The 23,477-nt window shown below is 52.6% G+C and overlaps 1 protein-coding gene across 6 annotated transcripts in view; it reads left to right on the top strand.

Moving 5' to 3' along the window:
• The window catches only part of GAS7 (growth arrest specific 7), a 198,210-nt gene that overhangs the window by 141,395 nt on the left and 33,338 nt on the right, over positions 1-23,477 (top strand). For 5 of the 6 annotated variants that reach the window (XM_027625376.2, XM_027625381.2, XM_027625379.2 and 2 more), the window contains exons 3-5: positions 489-566; positions 12,268-12,353; positions 20,836-20,889. In XM_027625376.2, coding sequence (XP_027481177.2) covers positions 489-566; positions 12,268-12,353; positions 20,836-20,889 — 218 coding nt within the window. The remainder of the gene's footprint in view (positions 1-488; positions 567-12,267; positions 12,354-20,835; positions 20,890-23,477) is intronic. The other variant, XM_027625377.2, reaches the window with a different exon arrangement.

The following is a 23,477-nucleotide window of genomic DNA, read 5'->3' as shown; positions in this document are numbered from 1 at the left end:
AATTCAGACAAGACGTGGGCCTGGAGAGCCGGGAAGGACTTGGGAAATCACCCCCATTTGACAGAGGACCCCCCACCCCCTCTTGTCTCTGTATAGATCCCAGGCCAGGGCTCCTTCCTCTGGCTTGGGGGTTTCAGGTGAGAGTGGGCACGTGGGAGAAATGGCCAGTTGGCAGGCTGGGGGGGTTCAGGGGCACGGGACAGACGTGGAGGTGTGTGAGTTGGCAGCCTTGGGGGATTGGAGGGGGTGATGGGGGACGTTTCCAAGGATCCCAGGCCCAAGGCCACCTCCTCCTGCTCACAGCTGTATGGAGAAGGGTCCCCAGTAAAGAGAAACCGTGTGGTCATGGGGTGGGGGGAATGATGTGGGGGCAGAAAGCCATCTCCTGCTTCCCGGGGTTGGGCAGGGAGGTGGCCGGCCAGGTCTCTACGTTTCCTGGTTCTGCCCTATGAGCGTCTCCAAGTGATTGTGTTTCTTTCTTTGACCAGAGACCACCTGGGAACGTCCCAGCAGTTCTGGGATTCCAGCCAGCCCCGGCCCTCACAGGAGCTCTCTGCCTCCAACAGGTATGGTCTACTCACTCCTTCGGGGCACCCGGGAGGGACCACACACCCACCTTCCCTGGAAAGGCCAAGACTCTGGGTTCTGGGGTCTGGAACGTGGCTGGGGATCTGGCCAAACCCAGGCAGGGAGCAGTTTAGAGCGCTAGGAGGGTGGGCTCTCCCTGGCAGTGTGGACAGCAACCTGATGGCTCACCCTCACTCCCTTCAGGGGCTTAGGGAGCGAAGATGCCCGGGTGAGGTGAGGCCTCAGGGCCGTAACCTGTCTGCTGGTGTGGGTACCCAAAGTGGGGGCAGAACTTCTCTGCAAAGTCCCGGAATGCATCAAAGAGTAAAGTTAAAGGAGGCAGATTTTTATGGGGCAGCTTTCAAGTAGAATGTTCTAGAAGGCACTTGGGATTTGTTGTCAGGGCGTAAGTTCTCCATCTGCAAAGGCAATCAAGTGGAGGTGGTTGAGGTCGACATTCCTATCCTGGGTGGGGGTTTTATTCTGAGACCCCAGGAGGCAGGCTGATGTAGAGCCCTCACCCATCGGTCCGGATCCCAGCCCTCAGAGCACATCCCACCCCCCCCCCCGTTGGTTGTGGCTCTCCCACACTAGACTGCACGCTCCCTGAGGGTGGATACTTCCTCTCCGTCTGACTTCTATGGAATCCTCAGTCCCCAGACACGGGCTGGCTTCAGTGTTGAGGGAACTCACGAATGGTCTCCACAATCGCAGGGGGCGTGAACCCCATTTGTTGGTCTTTGGACTTTATGCATCAGCCGGGTGGCAAAGCCCGGAAGTCGTGGTTCTGGTGGCGGCCTGGAATTTGCACGTTGGTGGCCCGGTGTAGCTGGACTGAGGCGGGGAGGCACCCAGGAGGGGAGGGGTGGGGAGGGGAGGGGAGAAGCAGCAGCTTACGTGGAGGGCGGTGAGGGCCTGCACAACCTTCATGGGGCCCCAAGTCATCGGAGGTCTACGGAGCTTACCTAACCCATCCCAGGTGACCAAGGGAAGAGCCAAAATGATGACCGAGTGAGGGGCTGCGTGAATGCATGAGCACGTGTGCAGACGGGTGTAGGAAGGACAAGCAGCCTTTAACCCTTGGATCAGAGGAAGGGTCTCGGGTGCAGAGAGTGGGCTGCCTTTCATAGAGAAGAGTCTTCAGACATTCTCTCCCGCTGATACATTGAGAACTCAACGTGTATTATATGGTCCATATAATATAAAGCTATATGATCCAAGTATATGATTTTGGGAAATGAGAATTGCCAGAGCAGAAGAATTCAAAAAGCAACATGGTAGGAAAATAGAGAAACAGAGCTCTGGAGAATCAATCAGCCGAGGCACGGGAGAGGGGGTGAGCAGGTGTTCTAGGCTTTTTAAATGTTTTTATTTACATCTTGTGTGTGTGTGTGTGTGTGTGTGTGTGTGTGTGTAATTTTTTTACTTAAATTAAAAAAAAAATTCAAACAGAGAGGAACCCTCTGGGGAGGGAGGGAAATGGGGCATTTGCTCGTGATGCCCTAGGGACAGGGTGAGCCCTGCATTGCGAGAACCGAGCCCATTCAGCCTTCCTGCCTGTTGTATGGACGACAGGCCGTTCCGGGCACACTGCCTTCCCTATTGTCGTCCTTGGGTTTTTGTTTTTGTTCTTTTTAGCAACCGAGATGCCAGCATGAATAAAGCGAGGCGTGGCCCTCTATCCTGGCTGGCTCCGGGCCAGCCAGACACCAGAAAGGAGACAACCCAGCTGTTTGGGGCCAGAGCGGTTGGTCTGCAAAGGCCGGAGGAGGCGTGTGCAGGTGTCAGGCGTGAGCTGCCACGGCCTGTCGCAGCCTGCCACGTGCACCGGGCTGGTGGGGCTGGGGGAGCTGGGTGCGGAACTCGCCTTTGCGACATTGGGGTCACCTCCCAAAGCCCGCTCTCCCTGGTGCAGTCCCTCCCCAGCAGCAGCCTGTCCCCTCTGTGCTGTGTGGGGGCCGTCCCCCCAGAATGGGGGCTAGGAGGAGTTGGTTCAGGGCTAGTGGGACAGATTCCTGCCTTCACCCGAGCAGCACAACGGGACGCCTGTCCACCAAGCACTGAGCTGGGTGCTGGGGCTCTGAGGGGGGCTGAGAAGGGCGGGGAGATGGGCGGGGAGGGTCAGACCCACCGACGAGGATTGTCAAGAGGGCCAAGGCGTTGGACCGAGCATGTGGTCACCGACCTGCCCTCCTCTGCCTCCAGCTGTGGGGGGCTGGGACACCTGTCCCCAAGTCTGCGGGAACCTAGGTCTGTCAAGTTCTCTGCCAAAAAGGGCCTTGCAGCCTCGTGCAGTTGGAAGTTCTGCCTACCCTTCGGCCCTTTGGAGATGCCGCAGACACATCAGCATTCTGATGAAGACCCTGTTTGATTCGGTGCTTCCTGCCGCCCTTTTGTTGGTCGGCAGCATCCGTACGTACTAGTTAGGTTTTCCTGCCCCTGGCACAGTGGTTCTCACCCCTGGGGGTGATTTTGCCAGGGATGCATTGCCCCGGACAGCATACCCCCCCCAACAAAGTAGCTCTGTCCTGGGGTGACTCAGAACGTCCGTTCAGCACCGTTCAAGGGATGGGTGACAGACCACATGGCCCACAGAAATGAGAAGCAGCAACATGATCCACAGAAGCCTCGTTCCCCGGCTCAGAGACCCACCTTTCATGGATTCCTTGGAAGTCAGATACATCCCGCAGTCAGCATGTACCCCTCATTCAAGGAGAGGCTTCTTTGTTTTCTTCCCCCGTGGCACCGAACATCAGGGTGCCTCTCCCGGTTGTGGCTTCTTAGACTGAGATTTAGAAATGATGGCTGGTCAGACTGGGTCGTCGGGCACCCCGTGTCTTCTCGCCAGGCCTTGTTTGGCCCCATTCACACAGCGCGAGGGACTGGAGAAAGGCCGTGGCTCAGGTCCTGTCCAGCCCTCCGTGGCTCACGGTTCTTGATTCTCTCCACCCTGGCGCACGGACACGCTCTGTGTCCACGCTCGGGGATGGAAGGGAAGAAACCTTATCCGTGAGGCTGTAGGAGCCTCCGTGATGTTTTGACATCTTCTTTTCTAGCCTTTGAACAAAACTTCTCTGGAGAATGAAATAGGAGGCACATGGGCAGTTCTCTCTACGGGGAGCGCTAGGTTTTTTCCAGATACTCTCTCATTCAGTTTTGCAGGCAGCTTTCAGGAGGTTGAAAGACTCGGCGGGGACATGAGGTTGCTGGAGCTTAACCGTCCCCCCCCCCCACCCCATGCTCCTGGGGTTGTCAACTCCCCTCCTGGGGACCACCCCAAGGCCCCCGATCTCAGCCCCTCTCGTACTCGGGCTTCTGCAAATGCAGCAGTGGTGGGGTTTCAAGCCTTGCCTTCAAAGACTATGCCGGATGCTGTTCTCGGGGCCTGGGATCGCACCACAGACAAGCCACACCTGTGTTTGGAACTGCTCCCAGGAACCCACATTCTAGCAGGGGACTTGGGCAAACAAGCAAACCTGAAATATGTCAGATTGTCCTTGCAAGGCATTAAAGTCGGATAGAGTGGGACTGGGAAGTCAGGGATGGCCGCAGTGAGAAGATGGGTATGTGTGGAGGGCGGTGGTGAAGTATACTGGGCCAGGGAGCAGCCAGTGCAAAGGCCCTGGGGCAGGAGTGACGCTGGCATGGCCATTGTGGCTGGAGGGTGGGTGGGGGGCGAGGGGGAGAGTGGTAGGTGTTGAGGGGAGAGCAGTCAACAGGGATAGAACCTGCCGGGCCCCCCAAGCTATAGGAAGATGGTGGGATTTCATCCTGAGCTCAGTGGTTGGAAGGCAGAAAGCAGCCGGGCACTACTTGGCTGAGTCAGGATTGCTCTTGGTTACGCAGCAACGGGCATTGCGGTGGGATTGCGGCGGGGGTGGGGGGGGTGGGGGGTGGGGCGGGGTGTAGGGGGTGAGAGCAGCGTGGAAAACACCTCATTCATTGACCACAAACATCCCGTATGGTCGTTTCTGAAGAAGAACATGGAAAAGCAGGTCAGGAAGGATCTCTGCAGGAACCCCAAAGGAACCCAGCCAAGGTCAGCCCAAGCAGCCGCCCCTTCGTGGAGGCAGAAGGCTGAGGAAGTCCACGGGGCTGTTTTACTCCTGAGTTGTAGCTTGTGGAGAGGGTTTGAAAAACCACGTGTGGACAGTGGCCGTTTTTAATTCTTAGGGCAGGTTGGTCGGAAGCATAGCCCAGCCAGGTTACCAGCTGGAGAGCGAGATCTGGGAACACACCCAGTGCCCCCCACAAAGGGGATTCCGCTCTTTGAATGCTGGGTGCTGCTTAAGTGTCAGCACTGGGCTGGGGACTTCTCCTCCACTTTCTCCTTTAAGACCACCAGCGTCGGGTGCTGTGTTTATCCCATAAGCTTGACTAGAGGCGTTTCACGCCAGGTCTTCTGGGTGAGGTCCGTGTAACCCAAACAGAACAGCAAAGACTCTATTCAGTAACTGCTGCGAATATTAAAAATGATCCTTGGGCTGGTTTAATATGCAGTGCGGACGCAATGATTTATGGGCAGAGTGAAAAACAAGGTTCTGGGAGTTTCGTGGATGCGTCACTGGGTAAAACAAAGGACACTGCAGAGCAGTGTGGTCCAGTAGAACTTTCTGGGATAACAGAAATGTGCTGTATCTACGCTGTCCACTGTGGTAACATCAGGCACATGGCTAATGGACGCGTGGAATGTGTCCAGTGCAGCCGAGGAGCTGAATTCTTAACTTAATTTTACTTTATTTAATACATATATATTTTTTTATTTTGGAGTAATTTTGGGTTTACGGAGGAATTATGAAGCCGGTACAGAGAGTTCTTATATACCCTGGTCTCAGTTTCCCCGACAGTTAATGTCCTACATAACTGGGGTGTGCCTGTCAAGAGTAAGAAATGAACGTTTTATGTCACCGTTAACTAAATTTTACGCAGATGTCACCAGTTTTTCCACTAGTGTCCTCTTTCTGTTCTGGGATCCAGTTCTGGGTACCACATGGCATTTATATTTTATTTAAATTTAATTGGTTAGAGGGACTCCTGGGTGGCTCAGTCAGTTAAGCATCCAACTCTTGATTTTGGCTCAGGTCATGATCTCAGGGTCCTGGGATCGAGCCCCGCATCGGGCTCTCTGCTCAGCGGGGAGTCTGCTTCTCCCTCTCACTGTCTCTCTTTGTGTTCTCTCTCTCTCTCTCAAATAAATAAAATCTTTAGAAGAAAAAAAAAATCTTTAAAATACATAAATAAATAAATGTAATCGGTTAGGATTTAAATAGCTACCTCTGCCTAGTGGCTCAGTTATCAGCCGGGGCAGGTGTGGAGAGTGAATTCCTTTCTGAGCTTCCAGGCCTGGGATGTGCATTGAGCGTTCGTTTGTGTGTTTGTTTCTTAAAGGCTGGAGGAAATCCATCTCTTTCTGAGTCATCCTGCTGGTGAGGGAGTGGGAGTTATCAGGAGACCTGGGTTCACATTCTGGCTTTGCCCGGCCTGAGGGCTTGAGCCCACTGAGGGATCATCCTTAGGTGAAGGGCCTGCCTCCAGATCACAGGACACCTCCCACTGGAAGGGGGCTTGTGTGTTCCTTACTGGATCTCGTCAGCTGAGGCCCCGGAGGACCTCACCGAAGCCTATTTAACATCGATGCTGTGGACCTTAGCTACAGGCTTGCAACCATGTACAACCACACGGGCAGATGTATTGTGGGTTCTATTTTGGGGAATCCAGTTTACATTTTAGACAGTCAGGGAAGACCGTGAAAACCAGGTGGCCAGACAGGTGTTTCCAGACCGGAAGATTCTAATGTAACACTGCTCCCCCCCCAACACAGAGCGAGTGGGTAGACACGCAAACTTCCTTGACTACACAGGGTGTGGTGAGGGTGTGAGGCAGGGATTGTGCCCATAGTACCTTCCGAGGTGCTGAGCACAATGCTGGCCCCGATGTGTGCCTTGGTTCACCCGACTTCAAAACCCGCCTTCTTACAGCCACAGCTGTTCCCAAAATGGGTTCTGTGGTATGATGCTAAGTCTACTCTGCCTTTGCTCTATCAATGGAACAACAAAGCCTGCTTGACAGCATATCTGTTTATGACATAGTTAACTGTAGAGGCCCACTGCTCAGAAAAAAAGGGTTCTTTTCAAAATATGACTGCTCGTTGACCATGCACCTGGTCTTCCCAGAGCTCTGGTGGAGATGGGCAGTGAGATGCGTGTTGTTTGCATGCCTGCCAACGCGACAGTCATCTGTAGCCCTTGGGTCAAGGAGTCACTTTGACCTTCAAGTTTTATTATGTGAGAAATCTATTTTGTAAGGCTCTAGCTGCCAAAGGTAGTGGTTCCTCTGATGGATCTGGGCAGAGTAAATTGAAAACCTTCTGGAAAGGATTCTCCCTTCTACATGCCATTAAGAACATTCATGATTCATGAGGTCAAAATAGCAACACAAACAAGAGTGTGGAGGCAGTCATTTCCAACCGTCAAGGATGACTCTGAGGGGGGTCAAGACTCGAGTGGAGGAGGTCACTGCAGATGTGGTAGAAATAGCGGGAGACCTAGAATCAGGCGGAGCCAAGAAATGGGGTGGAATGGCTGCGATCTCATGATCAAACTTGAATGGATGAGGAGTGGCTTCTTGTGGATGAGCAAAGAACGTGGCTTCTTGAGGTGGAATCTACTGCTGGTGAAGATGCTGTGAAGATTGTTGAAACAACAACAAAGGGTCGAGAATATTCCATGAACTTCGTTGATAAAGCAGCAGCAGGGTTTGAGGGGGCCAACTCTGATTTTGAAGGAAGTTCTCCTGTGGGTCAAATGCTGTCAAACAGCATCACCTGCTACAGAGAAATCGTTAGTGAAAGGAAGAGTCAATCGATGCAGCAAATTTCACTGTTGTCTTATTTTAAGAAATTGCCAGTCACCCCAGCCTTTAGCGGCCACCACCCTGAGCATCCGGCAGCCATCAACACTGAGGCAAGACCCTCCACCAGCCAAAAGATGAGGACTCCCTGAAAGCTCAGATGATGGCTAATGGTTTCTTTTAAGCTATAAAGGATTTTTAAATTAAGTATGTACATTTTTTTAGATATAACGTTATTGCACACTTTAATAGAGTGTAGCCTAAACATAACTTTTATGTGCACCGAGAAATCAAAACATTCATTTGACTGTCCTTATTATGACGTTCGCTTTATTGTGGTGGTCTGGAACCCAACCTGCAATATCTCTGAGGTGTGCCTGTATTTAAAAAGACCTCCTGGGACGCCTGGGTGGCTCAGTTGGTTGAGCGACTGCCTTCGGCTCAGGTCATGATCCTGGAGTCCCGGGATCGAGTCCCGCATCGGGCTCCCTGCTCAGCGGGGAGTCTGCTTCTCCCTCTGACCCTCTTCCCTCTCATGCTCTCTCTCTCATTCTCTCTCTCTCAAATAAATAAATAAAATCTTTTAAAAAAAAATAAAAAAAAAATAAAAAAAATAAAAAGACCTCCTGTAATAAAGCAATTTATATCTGAATAATGGGGGCACCTGTCCCAAAGTCTTTGGATCATAGGACTCTACCCTTTACCTTCACTGCTTTGCACTTAGAATGAACATCCTGCCAAATTGGTGTCATGTGTCGCATGCCCGGGGAAACTCTGCATTCTGCCGTGTTGAATGTGTGAATGGGTGGGTCTCTCAAGCCCTCCTTCTGTCTGACTGCCCGCAAAGAGGAATGAAATGTGTGCGTGTGTGTTTATATTTGTGTTTGAAATTATGAAAGTTACTACATAAGGGCTTTCTGTTCCCTTTTTCTTATTTTAAAAACAGCTGAATTTGGCATTTTACTTTTTATTTTTTTTAATATCCCCAGACTGAATTATGTTCCTTATGGTTATGAGCAGTCCTTGACCAATTTTATTTTAATCCCACTCCCACCCGCTGGAGGCTGGAGGCTTCAGAAGCACCCACTTCTGGCCTTACTTGTTTTGCATCTAACCCCTGGTAAGCTGAGAGGACTGGAAATAATCAGGGACGCTCGTGGGTGAGCCATCACTTTTCAGATCTCCACCGATCGCTTTTCTGAGTGTGCCTGGGACTGGTAGAGTGAAACACAGCAAGACCAGGCAGGGGAGAGCTGCTGGGTGGGGAGAAATGGTTGGATGGGAAATTATTTTTTCTTTCCCAGTAATTGTTTTGACATGGAAAGTAATTAGCCAGCAGCTGACAGCTCAGAACTGAAGTGAGAACAAGAGAATGGATTAGGGGCAGAATGCCCCTGCATTTGCCAGTTCCTGGCCGCCGTTCATGTGGCGGGCGGGGCGCCTGGGGGATGCTGGAAGCAAAGACAGACAGCGGTGTACTGAGGGTGCACTTTTAGGTGCTATGAGGGGAGGAGGTGGGGGTCGGAAGGGGCTGGGCACGGCCCAGTATCATCAAAGGTAGTGACTCCTTCCTAGCTAAGACCTGCTCGGGTAAGAGTTGACATATTTCGTGTTTGTAGTCACACGGAACTGTGGTTCGGTTCTTCTGTGGTCTTTGGTAGATTTTCAGGATCAGGGTAATGCTGATTTTTGTATAATCAACTGGGAAATTTACCACGTTTCCACTTGGTATATTTTGGTATAGTTTGTGTCTAGGTGTTTCTTCATTGAGCGTTTAAGCCAAGTTGCCCGTAAAACCGTCTGGGTCCAGTGCCTTTTGGAGGGAGGTCATTTTTCAAAGGTTTTATTCATTTTGGTGTTTCTAGTGTCCTTTGAAACCGTTTTTGATCATTTGATTCTTATGGAAGGCTATGTTTTTATTAGCATGTAGTTATAAATCCTATGTGCTTGCATTTTAAAAAAATCTCTCATGAGATCTGCTTATGTTTTCTTTCTAACTCTACATTCTGAGCATTCATGTGCTCTCTCAGTCTCAGATTAGATGGGCTGACCTGCTTTTTTATTGTTGTGATTTCCCCCTGCCGAAAGCCACCCCCACACAAAGAGAACTCGCCTGAGTTGTGAATGTCATCCTGTTTCCTAACTGGTTCGTTTCTAGTGCCATATTTATATCCCCTTCTCATGTTTTCCTTTGGTTTACTCTGTTGGCTTTTAAAGGTTTTTCTGAATTCTTAATTTGAATGTTTAGTCCATTTATTTGTATTTCCTTGGTTTTGGTAATGGAATAATGAAGGCTATGGGTTTTCCTCCAAATATAATTCAAGCCTTATCCCATCTGTTTTGATATGTTCTTCCTGATTATTTTCTAAATATTGTGTAATTCCGGCTTTTAAATTCTTCTTTGACCTGACATTAGGAGGGCATTTTCTGAAATTTCCAAGTGTTTGGTTGTTGGAGGGATGGGGATCTTGTGTATTTGTTCTTTCATTACTAATATCTGCTTTTATTGCATTCTGGTCAAAGAATGTGGCCTGTGTTCTTAATGCCTTTTGCAATTTAGCAACACCTTATTTGTGGCTTCAGTATGCCCAGGCCTTTTAAAATGTTCCGTGGCTTGTTGGCAAAAGATGTTATCTTGGGCATCTGGGTGGCTCAGTCAGTTAAGCATCTGCCTTCAGCTTGGGTCATGATCTCGGGGTCCTGGGATCGAGCCCTGCATCGGGCTCCCTGCTCAGCAGGGAGTCTGCTTCTCCCTCTGCCCCTCCCCGCACTCATCTCTCTCTCTCTCTCTCTCTCAAATAAATAAATAAAATCTTTAAAAAAAAGATGTTATCTTTGTTCGTAGCCCATGATATTTAGTATCTAGTTCATTCAGGCTTCTAAATGAAATTACTGAGATAGTCTACATCCTCACTTTTGTCTACTCAGTCATCGACTGAAAGCGGTGTAACTAAGGTTTTCTCCTGTCGTCTTGAGATTCTCCGGCATATGTCTTTTATCCATTTCAGTGCTATGCTGTTTGATAAATGACAGTTCTCGAATGCTATGCCTTCATTGTGGGTTGTATTTATCATCAGCCTAGTGCCCTTCCTGGCATAGCTGATGCTGACCTGAGTAGCTTCTCCTCGATCCCCTCAACATTCCATGATGCTCTTCGAATCACACCCCCAGCTCCCCTTACACCAACGTGCTCATGGGTTTAGTATCAGCATGTAACCGGCTGCCGAGGGGCCTGAGTGCAGACCAGGGCTGTAACTGGCCATGCGGGTTAATTTCTTGGTGGTTGTTGCTTCCCCAAGCCGCTGCACTGGGGGCCAGCCACATGCCCAGTTTTCTGTCGCCTTCCTGTGTCTGTGCCCACCCACTTCCAAGGTATCAGGCCAGCCCTGCAGATCAGGGAGAAGCCCATCTGCCCAGAGGGGTCTGCTGAGGGAGGCGTCTGTGTTTCTGCTCGCAGGGGGCACTGCATTTTTCACTGCAAATGGCAGAGAGTGGGGGACATCCCCCAGCATGAAAACGGTTCCCACATGGGGTGGCCTTCATCACCCCCATTGCTTCATCACCCCATTGCTTGCCTGCAGCAGATCAGTAGATGTTAGTGACTTTCAGCCAACCTCTCCCCTTGTTTCCTGCCACACTGCAGCATGCTCCCAACAAGAGCCATGCATGCGTTGGACCTCAGTTTGGGTCATGATCTCGGGGTCCTGGGTTCGACCTGTGCAGTCTGTATGTTCCAGCAATTCCTCCAAGCCTGGGGCATGTGGAAAGCATGCTTCCCTGGTGTCTACTAGAGCTCACGCAGGCTTGGGGCTCAAGGCGATTGGATGCAGGAGCAGAAGAAGTGGTCTTCCCTCCCTCCATCTGTCCCTCGCCCCTTTTCATGAATTACTTAATGACTAAAGCCCCCTTTCGCAAGTATACTGCCCCCATTGGATTTTCATGCCAACTGAGTAGGTTTGGAGACTGGGGAGGATTATCCCCATTTCACAGATCCAGAAGCTGAGGCTCACAGAGGAGGAACTGCTCCCTAAGCTCACGTAACCATGTCTGCGAGGGGGCAGAGAGCAGTGTCCCCTCTGGGACCCGAGATTGCACGGGTCGCATGTATACTTGTGGCATCAGGAGCCTGTGGGGGTGTTCGGAGCTTTGAATTGGCAGTTTCCCAGTGGAAACTGGGAAATGCTACAAGCCAGCCCTGCCCCCCCCCCCCGCCTCCATAAGAGAGCAGGTTGATCAGCTCACCTTGGGAGCATGAGTGAGTGTCATGGGGGTAGAATTTTGCAGCCTTGAATATTTTTCCTTTTTTTTTTTTTAACTTTAGGAAAACTGAGACTCAAAAGGGATGGCCTGTGATCCCCCCCGGCTATTAATCAGCAAAGCCAAATTTCACAGAAACCAGTAAACCCTGTGCTCTTTCCATTCTATACTGGTATTACAGTGCTGTGAGGGCGAGGGTGGGGGCGTTCCTCTGGGGAGATGCCACCAGGTGGTGGAGGGGCCGCCTGCCTCCGTGGCGTCAGCACCAGTGGCCACAACTGATGTGGCATTTTCAAGTGATGGCTGTGGACTGCGGTGACCCCACCTCCTGTCACGGAAACATGTCCGTCTCTGGTTCAGAAAGAAACGCAGTCCCCCCAGAGCTGCACAGTTGGGAGCTGGGGATTAGAGAGATGCTTGCGGACCATCTCCAGCTCCGCGAACCCTGGTCAGATCCCAAGAGATGGTCCTGGCCGAGCGAGACATCTCAGAGGCTGGCAGACAGTGACGTGGGGGAAGGGACCGCGGTTGCAGGCAGTTGGTGTTGCCCGTGTGTGGCCGGCATGGCATCTGAGCAGTGTTTCTTTCCCGCAGTGAATGGATACCACGTGGCAGGGACCCCAGCGCACCCTCCCGAGACTGCCCACATGAGTGTCCGAAAATCCACCGGTGATTCCCAGGTAAGGGGTTGTGTTATGGGAGGTAGGGGTCACCAGGGAGGTGTCGTGAAGACAGCACCGCATGGGGCTCCAGGTGACCACAGCCCGGGTGTGCCCCAAGTAGAAAGTGGCTGGTATATCTGGGTCGTTCCTGTGTACCGTGACTGGGGGAGAGGGGGCGATTGGGGTTTGTTGGTTTTCTCTAGAAGTTGAGGGTGGTTGGAGTGGGGTGATGGTGGGGGATTGTAACCATCGCTGGGGCAGAGGGGTCCATCCTGCCGTCTGGATTCCTGATAAATACCGTCTCGGTTTCTGTCACTTTAAGGATATGGATGGGGCCAGGCCACTTTCCTTCTTCTACACACCCCCTTTCCCCGCCCCAGACTTCACTCAGAACGGAATTCTATAAAATGTTTTCTCACCTTTAATAGCAGCAAGACCTTGATGGGATGGGAGGAAACGGGAGAATGGTTTAAGATTCATTTCCATCCTGTTTTCTCTTTTTTTTTAAAGATTTTATTTATTTATTTATTTGAGAGAGCGAGAATGAGAGAGAGAGAGAGAGAGAGCACATGAGAGAGGGGAGGGTCGGAGGGAGAAACAGACTCCCCGCCGAGCAAGGAGCCCGATGCGGGACTCGATCCCGGGACTCCAGGATCATGACCTGAGCCAAAGGCAGTCGCTTAACCAACTGAGCCACCCAGGCGCCCTCCATCCTGTTTTCTCATTCATCCTATCCGTTGACACCTGTGCAGACAGCTGTCTGTACCTTTCCCGTCTTAAAGGCGAGGCCACCGAGTCTCAGGCTGCTTAAGCGACTCGTGCAAGTGACATGAATCCTGAGTGGTCAGTCTGGACCTCAATGCTGAGCCCCTTGGTGTTTTGAGTTGTGTAAAGCTGCGTCTAAGGACGTGAGGATTGGCTTATTTATTCTGTCCATCAGTTATATCCAGGAGATGTTCTTAATGAGGGCTGCAGACTCTGTCAGCCCTTTCCAGGCCCCAGGGATGATGATGGTGATTGTAATAGTTGCCGGTGCTCAGGATGAGAGTAGCTGCTTGTTACCCCCAACGGTGGGTCCTGTGCACCAGAAAGAAAGGCCTCATGATCTGTTGCTGCAGTCGGCTAAAATGTAACACTCAGCTTTAATGCAGGCAAGAGCATTCCTTTCTGGAAGCTTCATGAAGTGGTCTTAGGAGGCTGAGCATTGGGCTCAGGTTCGGTTCGGCTAGTGCTCTGGAAAAGAATCTGGACGTCCGTGTGGGCGGAAACTTCTTACATTCTGATGGACTCAATCATCACCCAGGCCTCTTGTTAAAATGTAGATTCTGATTCGGGAGGTCTAGGAAAGATCCTGAAGTTCTGTTTCCAAGCAGTTCCCGGATGATGCTTAATGATGCTGGTGATGCTGATGATGCTGGGGATGCTGATGACGCTGGGGATGCCGGTGATGCTGGTCAGAAGACCGTGCCTTGAGCGAAGAGGATCTGGGCCTGGTCGATAGTGCACAGCGCACGTGTGTGTGTGTGCGTGTGTGTGTGTGTGTGCGCGCGCACGCCCCCTTCACGCCCCTGCTCATGGCACACATCACACACGCCCCGGTATTGTGTGTTTTCTGCCAAGCCCTCCACCGCAGGCCTTTGCAACACAGCCTCTATCAATCTATTTGGCATGAAGCTGATTTACCACCTGACTGTGGACTGTTTTCTGAAGACACCAGCCTAAATTCTGCTGTGTTATCACATAACCTGACCAAGCTGGCGCTACCCCCCAGCCCCAAAATACTGTGAAGTTGTTCCCGAACTTTTTTGTTTTTTTTTTTAACGTTTATTGCTATAACCTTCTCTGCTTGGACCCAGGAACATCGCCCTTCAGCATCTGTTCTTGGAATACATTCAGGGATTCTGATTTGTGTGGGAAGCGTGTTCCTTGAGCGTTATTTACGGCTCTGCAGCAGTGGACCCAACCGAACTGTCCAGCAACAGGGGAGATGGGTACAGTGGATTTTGGCCCCGCATAGCCAGCCTGTTCTTTGATGCAGGCAGGAGAAAGCCCATTTCTGAAGAAAATGTCATGAATTTAGGAAAAGACTGAGAACCTAATATTGAGTGGGAAAAGCAGCACGCACACTCCATACACAGCCAGTCTTACTTGCGAGGAGGAAATCCACATGTTCGTGAAGACAAAGGAGTAGAAGAAAAAGAAATCAGGACGGTGATGTTGGTCCTATCTGCGTCTAAGACTGATTCTCCATCGGAGACATTTGTTTGGAGACATTTCGGTTGTCACGGCTGGGGAGGGGGTACTCCTGGCTGGCAGCTAGTGAGGAGGGTCCTGGAATATGACCAGTCATCCCATACAGCACAGGACCGCCCCCGCAGCAAAGAATTATCCAGTTCGAAAATACAGTGGTATTGAGGTTGAGAAACCTTGGTCTAAAGTACTTTCTATTTTCTTTATACTTTGCAGGATCTTGCACGTTTCTTAGAAGGAACACATTTTACTTGAGTAGAAGGCAGGTACCGTGCACATTATGAGAAGCAGGGTGCTGGTACTTGGGGATGCGGGGTAGGCTAGCTGTGGAGACCCAGGAGAGGGCAGGGAGCAACTGCTTTAAGGAGCAGGTGGAGTGGATTCTTTCCGGATGATAATGTGGAGAGTTGAGATATCATCAAAGTAACAAAAATAACGCAGCGTGCGGGCCAATCGCAGAAATAGGATGAGAGGTTTTTTTTTTTTTTAGAAAGATTTTATTTCTTCATTTGACAGAGGGAAAGTGAGCACAAGCCGGGGGGGGGGGGGGGCAGAGGGAGAGGGAGAAGCAGGCTTCCCGCGGAGCAGGGAGCCCGATGCGGGGCTTGATCCCGGGACCCTGGGATCATGACCTGAGATGAAGGCAGACGCTTTACCGACTGAGCCACCCAGGCCCCCCCAGGATGAGAAGTTTTAGTGTTCCAGGGAGTGCCGCCAACAAATGATCCCCAAAAGTATATACAGTGCTCTTTGGCGAGTGTAGTGTTTACTCACACGGTCCCAGGCTGCCAGTTACAATGGATAACAATTATGGCGTAGTAGTACCTGAAGAATGAACGAATGAGCAAATGAACACAGGGCCATTTGAGATACAGGGTTGGAGGTGGGTTAAGCGGCTTGCCCAGGGTTTGCTCAAAGCCCTGTGTGTTCTTTTTTCTGTGAGCTGTTCCCCCTTAAGCAGACTCATCAGGGAAATTAGAATGTTGGTGGCGGGAGGAACGTGTCCCTACTGTGCCCTGTCATGGGCAGGACTGCCGGCTGGGTGCCCTGCAGCCCAGGGGGTGCCTACCTGCTCCTACCTTAGTCCTGGGAGACCAGATGGCTGGGCACAGGTGGTGGTGATCTGGTGCCACCCAGTGGAGGTTTCTGGCTTGCAACCCTGGGGCGGGCTGCCCCAATCCTGGATAAATGGGGCCCACCAGCCTGGGAGGCTGGGACATCAGAGGCTGAGTTTTGCTGGCCTCCTTTGCAGAAGCATGTCCTGGCCTGTCCCCTGCCTGCCCGCCAGTGGTGGGATCCCTCTGATCCCTGTGCATGTGGAGTGGGTACGGGGCTGGGTAAGTGACCTACCCTACCCGGGCCCTTTTGTGACCAACCTTTCCGTTGTTCTGGCTTCCTACGTGGGAGAGGAGAGAGGGGGTGGGACCGAGGGCTTGGAAAGTTCAGGGTCCCGTTGGAGAAGGGAGCTTGAGGTGGAGGTAAGATGCTGAGACTCACCCACCTAACGGGGACCCTCCTCAGTCCAGCGACACGTGTTCCTTTGAGCGTCTCCTTCGTGGCCAGGCTCTGAGTCACAGGCAGTCAGAGCCCCTGCCTTGGTGGAGGCTTGTAACTGGTGCCGGAGGAGACAGGAGATAAATGATCATTTCGTGTCGGCCGTGGTAAGTGCTGGAGGAAGTCTGTGCTCTGGGTACTTGCTCGGGTGGCCACAGGGGGTGCTGGAAATGTCAGTGACGGGCTCCAGAAGAAGCGAGAGTAAGCTAAGACTGGACAGGTGGCTGAGGGGTTAGCTTGGCCCAGGGTGGTGGTGGTGGGGAATAGCCTTCCAGGTGGAGGGAACAGCACATGTGGATGCCCAGCGGAGGCGAAGGAAAGCAGCGGTTTCAACGAACTCACAGAGGCTGAGTGGGGCTGTGATTTCCTGAATCAGCAGTGCAGGGAGGGCGGAAGGGGGGCAGGGGCTGGAGGAGTCTGCCCTGGCCTATTGTGAGGAGCTTGGGTTTGTTCCAGCCGTACTGGGAAGTCGTGGAGAGGTTTCATTCTGGATCCCGCCTGCCGAGGAGGTGGGACCCAGGCTATTCACGGGGCTGGGAGACAGGGTCAAAAGACCTGCTTCTCCCTCTCCCTCTGCCCCCCCCTGCCGCTTGTGCCCAGCCCAGGCTCGTGGGTCTACCCAGCACCGCTTTGTAGCTCACCACCCCCCGGGGCTCTCACCTCCCAGTAATGGCAGAGTGACCCAGGCAAGAGGAGGAGACCAGGCTGGGGAGGGACTTTTAAAAAAGGGAAAGAGAAAAACTTTCTAGAATCATAGGCAAAAGACATAAAAAAAAAAAAACTTTTGTTATGCACATTGGCAAACATTTAGAAAAGTAGAAGGCATATGCTATAATAAAGTCCTAGGGACTAATCATTTAACCGCAACGATTATTCGGCCAATTGTGTTTCATTTATACCCCCATTCTTTCCTTCCCCTGGGATTATTCTAAAGCAAAGTCTAACATACTGTTTTATTTTATTTTACTTTTTTAAAAAAAATTTTTATTGTTATGTTAATCACCATACATTACATCATTAGTTTTTGATATAGTGTATTTTATTTTACTTTTTAAAAGATTTTATTTATTTGACAGAGAGAGAGAGAGAGAGCACAAGCAGGGGGAGTGGCAGAGGGAGAAGCAGGCTCCCTGCTGAGCAGAGGCCTCGATCCCAGGACCTGAGATCAAGACCTGAGCCAAAGGCAGACCCTCAACCAACTGAGCCACCCAGGAACCCCCTGACATTTGTTTTAATTGGGCACATTTCAGAGCATATCTCTCCAGGGGAAAACATGAACGGGATATCGTTAGCCCACATGAGAAAACATTAATTGGGTATTTTCATCTAGTATCTATACTTGCTACTCAAACTCCCCGTTTGTCCTCAATATGTCTTTTATAGCTGCTTTTCTCCCCAGTCCAGGGTCCATTCCGGTTTCTCACGTGGATACATTGTTGGCTGGATCTCTTTAGTTTCCGTTTTGGGGGCTTTATTGAGATATAATTCTCACAGCCTACAATTCAGCCATTTAAAATGCACAGCGTGGTGGTCACAGAGTTACACGATCATCATCATAATCAGTGTTGGAGCGTTTTCATCACCCCAGAAAGAATCCCCAGAAGCCTTTGGCACCCACTAATCTACTTTCTGTCTCCATGGATTTGCCTCTCTTCTGGACAGCTCATATACGTGGAATCGCACCCCATGTGGTCTTTTGGGTCTGGCTTCTTGCACTTACAACCATGTTTCAAGGTCCGGGAATGTTGCAGGTGTATTAGCACCATGTTCCTTTTTTATGGCCAAATAGTATTCCATTTACGATTTACGATTTCATCTCATTTCTGGATTTTAGCTTCTTTTAATCTAGACTGTATTCGCCATACATTTGGTCCTTTGTCTTAACCCCTGGTGACTCTATTTGGGAAGAGACCAGCTCAGTTTAGAATAACCCACATGCTTAGTCTAATTGTTTTCTTATGCTTAGACTCGGGGCTAACATCTCTGGCACGAATATCTACCACCTGGGGCCTCCCAGGTTAGCACCCTACCAGCGATGCTAACCGGGGGTTTGAGCTCCCGGTTAATGCGATGATCCCTTTGCAAGGGTACATTTTCCCTTTTTAATTAGCCAGCAATCGGGGGGATGATCGTGTGAGACCATGGGCATCTCCTGTTCCTTCACAGGCTTTTCACTCAATGCTTTGAGCATCCTTGGTGACCGTGGCCTGAATCCATTTTGACGTTGGGGTTTGCAAATGGTGATTTTGTGATGCTTTATCCATTTTTATGGGCATTCTTCCATAAAGAAATACTCCCCCCCCCCCACTGCCTTTTGAAGTTACTCATTTGTAGTCATTATCCATAACCATGCTCAAATTGTCCCAAATTTGGCTTGTTGGAACTTCTCTCTGCAGGCGCCTGGGTCCTTTTGCGAGATCACATCATTCTTTGCACGGTCTCTAACCTCCCAGAATAATAAGATGTTCCAGATCGACCTGACATCTCATCTAGAATGAGCTATTTCTCCAAGGAGCCCGGTTCCTTAGTACGGAATAATATTTAGAAACCAACTTCTAGCTAGTAGGTAGTCTCCCTGTGATGGAGGAGTCATTCCTTTGGGGCCCTTTCGTGAAGTGCTACTGGGATGTGTGTGTGTGTGTGTGTGTGTGTGTGTGTGTGTGTGTGTGATGTAGGGACATATAGTGCATATATATGACATAGATTTATGTGGATGATGTCGGAACAATAGCCACGGGCCATTGGCAGCAAGCACAGAGCCCAAGGTGCCTGGAGGAGCCTGGGGTCACCCCCTGCCCAGCCCTGGCTGAGACTGCATCACCAGGAGGGCAGAGAGTGGGAAGGTGCCAACACCCACACGGTGAACGTGCCCTTACAATGCCATTACTCGCACTCCCGTCCTGGCCCGAGTTACAGGGAGAAGGACAACCTCTATGTCCGGCTTCATTCCATAGAGCCTCGGACACAGTGGTCCCCAAATCCAGGTTTGTGGATGATGGCGATCTCTCTCCACCCCTGCAGAGACACTTGGAAAACAGCCAGCCTCAAAGTGGAGAGCTGGAAGAATACAGACAAAAGAGATATTCCGCCCGGGGCTCTAATTTCCTCCACTGACCACACCAGAGGCTCCCCTCCCTCATCCCCCTTCCTGGCATGGATGAGCCGGCAAGAGAGCCCTGCACCTGTCACAGGATAGCGGAGCTTGAGCCCCTACCACGCGGACTCCATCGTCCTCCCAGGTGGCCCAGTTTGGGCAAATGCCCTGGCGTACCACTTGAGAGCTCGGGAGGGTCCAGGGTAGGCGAAGCTGGATGCGTTGATGCTTTGAAAATGTCTGTCAAAGCTGTGGTTGGTCACAAGCTTGAAGTCGCCCCAGAGCCTGCTGGGGTTGCTATACCAGCTACCGGAAGTAGGGGAGCCTTGATGAATGACGGAACGTAGATCAGTGTGTCCCCAAGGGAGGCCCCCAGACTCTGCTTCAGAGGCGCTGCCCCCCCCCGCCCCCCCCCCCCCCCCCCCGCCCAGAGAGCTGCTGGGTCAGCTCTGGGAGGTGCAGCTGGGACCTGATTTGGGGTCCTGTTTTGTGTGGTGAGCAGAGGGGGTCCTGAGGCCGGGCTGACCCCCACACCCAGATGCTCATCCTGCGAGTGGTCCGGGGCTGTGCCAACCCCAAATCGGGTCCCCTGAGGCTGGCTGGAGAAGCCTCTCTGACAACCACGTCCTGAGGTTCTACCAGAGAAAGAAGGCTGTGGGTCCCAGGACAGGCCTATAATGGCCCCCGACTGTGCCTTGGGGTGAGCCTGCTTCCCCACTCATTGAGTGGCTCAGGATGGGAGTGGCCATCACATGCCCTGCTCGGAGAGCCTCTTGAATCACTAATGTAACTGCTAATAATGGGGCAACGAAGACCCAGAATTGACCCTCCTCCCCTTTAGGGTCACAGGCTCCTGTGACCAATGTGGTGTTTCTAGCCTAAGCCTTAATGTTCTGTACCAGAATCATCCTGGGACTGGGGCAAGCTGCCTAGGACCCGTGGGTTTGGAGGTATTTGGGACAGTGGTTTATTTGCTGGCGGCGGGAAGACATAAAAAGGCAATCCAAAGGCTGAATGAATGAAAGCGGAGAGGCGGCTGTGCTGAGAGATCCCTCCTGCCTCTCCGGGTCGGAGAGCAGCACGTCCCGGAGGTGGCCGGGCGCCCCCGTGCACGGTGCACGGATTGAAGGTTAGATACGTCAGACCCCGGGGGATTCAGATCAGAAGTCCTGTTCTGAGTCCCCGGTGCCTGGAGGTGGTGGCCTACTTTAACTCTCCGCTCCCCCAGGCAGCTTCTGTAGGTTGAGGATGCAGGCGGCACGCCGAACGGTTTACCAGCAGAGGGCAGCTGAGGGGTTAACTCCCCAAATCAGGGACTGGAAGAAGAGGAGGGAGACCTGGTTTGGAGCAGTTCCCTCAGAGCCTGTGCTGGAGGCTTCCTCCCATCCGCCTGCAAGCCCGGCCACCCCCCCGGGAGCAGCGTGGGGTCAGGGGCACTCCCGCCTGCCCTCTTCCAGAATATGGTGACATAAGGGTTAATGGGAGCGCGCACTCGCGTCCCCGAACTACCCCAGCACGGGGGCTTTCGGGGAGCCTGAATAGAAGACCGAAATCTCCAGTATGGAGAACAGCTTCGATGATGTCTTTTGCCTCTCTCCCCAGAACCTGGGATCCTCATCACCAAGCAAAAAGCAGAGCAAGGAAAACACCATCACGGTAAGCGACTTCTGCTGGGTGCCCACAGGTTGGGGCAAGCTGGGGCTCTTCTACCATGCTGGGTGGTTGCCATGGCAATGTGGACCGCCGAGTGCAAGCCCAAAGCCTGGCATCTGGGAAGTTTCCAAGCTTGGATGTTGTGGAAATTCCCCCTGCCTCCCACTCCCACCCCTGCTCCTACCCCCACCCCCTCCCCATGCCTTCTGTTAATTTCACCTTTCACTTTTTTCCCTCCGGGTGACCGAGTGCAGGCGGAGTGGGAATGATGCAGAAGTCAGGGCAGGCGGTGGGGGTGGGGGGTACATATGCCCAGGCGGGTTGGAGGGGGTGGACCGTGCTCGGCACCAGCGACGTGACATGTAAATTATAGCCACGGCGGGGTTGTTTTCGTGCGGGGTGACTTGTGGAAGGTGTCAAAGTTAAAAACAAGAGAAAGCACCCTAAGAATAGAGTTCCGGACAGGAGCAGGCAGTTCTTGCCAGCCCGCCTCCTGGGGCTCTTCCAGAAGCCCACCGAGCCCTCATGGGCAAGCCAAGCTGAGGAGGGCCCCCCGAACACACACACACATACTCCAGCCCTGTGTTGGGGAAAGGGGGCAAATGCCTTGCTCCAGCTGCAAGAACTAGAGATGTGAGAAGTGTGGTTCTGGGTGTGCTGCTTGGTTGCGAGTGCAGGGGAGCTGGAAATGGGGGACCTGCTCCCCCAGGCTCCAGTAGGGGCCGTTCTGAGCCACTCTGACCACCCCCATGGACATGAGACCGAGAATGGGTATGCTTCCCTGGCTCATGCAGGCTGAAAATCCTGCTCTGGAAGAAGAGAGAGGGTTGGGTACGCAGTGACATCAGCAATAATTGTTGCCCCTTTGGTGTGCATTGAGTATGCACCGGTAGTGTTCTGAGTGGCTCATTGAGCTCTCCACTCGCTGTGTGCGGTGGAGGTGACAGGACCAACCTCACGTGGTGGCTGTGAACAAGGGCTCTGGAGCCAGAGGGTCTGTTAAAACACCTCCTAGCAGCACAGAAGCCCGGGGCGAGTTTCTCTGCCCCGTTGTGCCTCAGTGTCCACATCTGTACAATGGGGAGACGGTGGGTGTCTATGCCCTGGGGGTGGGGTGAGGACTAAATGAGTCTGTATGGCGGAAGCACTTAGAACAGAGCCTGGCATGTAGTAAGCGCTCAGTGCTCACTCATCTTCTCGACCCTGTTTACAGATGGCAAAACTGAGGCAGGCAGCCATGCCTCGCCTGGCTGGGGTGCATCAGGATTCAAGACCTGTGCTCTCCCCGCCTGTGGAGGTTGCCTGTGGAGGAGCACAGGGCCTGGGGCAGGGCGTGAGCCGGCACCAGGGGCAGACCTCCCGGGGGCATCATCCTCATTTCCAAAGGGCCACAACATGCCCCAGAGGCAAAGTGGGAGCCCCCTAAAATTCCCAGAAACAGGGCAGAAAGAGGGAGAAGAGGGGGAGGGCGGTATATTCGAATTGTAGAAGAAAAGTGAAAAGAACAAATGTAAAGTGGAAGGCACTTGGCTGATGGGGATGGTCCTGGGGGCCCCGGGGGGTGGGGGGGCGAGTCACCTGCTGTGCCCTGGCTTTGGGCCAGAGCTTGGCGCTTGGTCAGAGCCTCCTCTCCAGTTCATTGTCTGTCCCCGCCTCTCATCTTCCCTCTGCCTTCCCACCGACCTAAATCCGAGCTTCTCAGAGCGAGCCTGTGAAGTGGAGTCGGCAGCCAAAGCCTCTGGGACACGTGTTTAAAATGCAAGTTCCTCGATGGGTTCCTTCCTACCTAGACCGACACTTAGTTGATCTGGGGTCCAGCCGGGACATTTGCATTATCATCAGCAACCCCAGGGGTTTTAAATAAACACTTAAGCCTCCGGGAATTTTTGCTGGCGAAACCACAGGCAAGAGGGCCTGGCCAGAGGGTACGGAGCAGGCGAGGAGCAGAGCCCAGGCCTTGAGCTGGGTTTGCCCGGCTGCCCGCCCAGGGGGCCCCGGACACCCCTCACATGTCCGGGCTGCGTCTAAGCTGCTGTTCTTTCCTGTCCACAGAGCACTCGATATCCACCCCCCCGCCCCCCTGCCCCCCTGCCCCCCGCTGCCGCCCTGTTCCCAGCCCTCCTTCTGGGCTCTGATCCTCCAGAGCTCATAGTTTCCCAGGGAGCAGACCCTGCAGGGCCACTGGAAGGGGTTGGGGGATGGAGGAGTGCCCAGCTCCCGGGGCACAGGTGAGTGGGGATGGGGTGAGCAGTCTCCCGTGTTGTCAGATCCCACGGAGCAGACGTTTTCAGGCATTTGCTCAGATGCTTGCTGAGCAGCAAAGGACGGTGCTTCCAGGTGGGGCTGAGGAGCCAGGATTGAACTTAATTCTGACATTCCAGTTTCCCCTCCCGGCGCTGGCCTGGAGCAAGCTTCGGGCAGGGCCAGCCGTGGGGTGGGTTGAAATCTAGAGGATTCCCGAGGAGATGACGACAAAGCCACACTCCTCTCCTGGAAGGAGAAATCTGGGGGCCTCTAGCTTCCGCTTCCCGCTGTGGTGCATGGGACACCCTGGATCGTGGCGGGGGGGGGGGCGGGGGGAGCCGGTGGGC

Source organism: Zalophus californianus, chromosome 16 (assembly GCF_009762305.2).
Source record: "Zalophus californianus isolate mZalCal1 chromosome 16, mZalCal1.pri.v2, whole genome shotgun sequence".
Classification (NCBI taxonomy): domain Eukaryota; kingdom Metazoa; phylum Chordata; class Mammalia; order Carnivora; family Otariidae; genus Zalophus; species Zalophus californianus.
The sequence above is the reverse complement of the archived record's forward strand: the minus strand, read 5'-3'. Positions and strand labels throughout refer to the sequence as shown.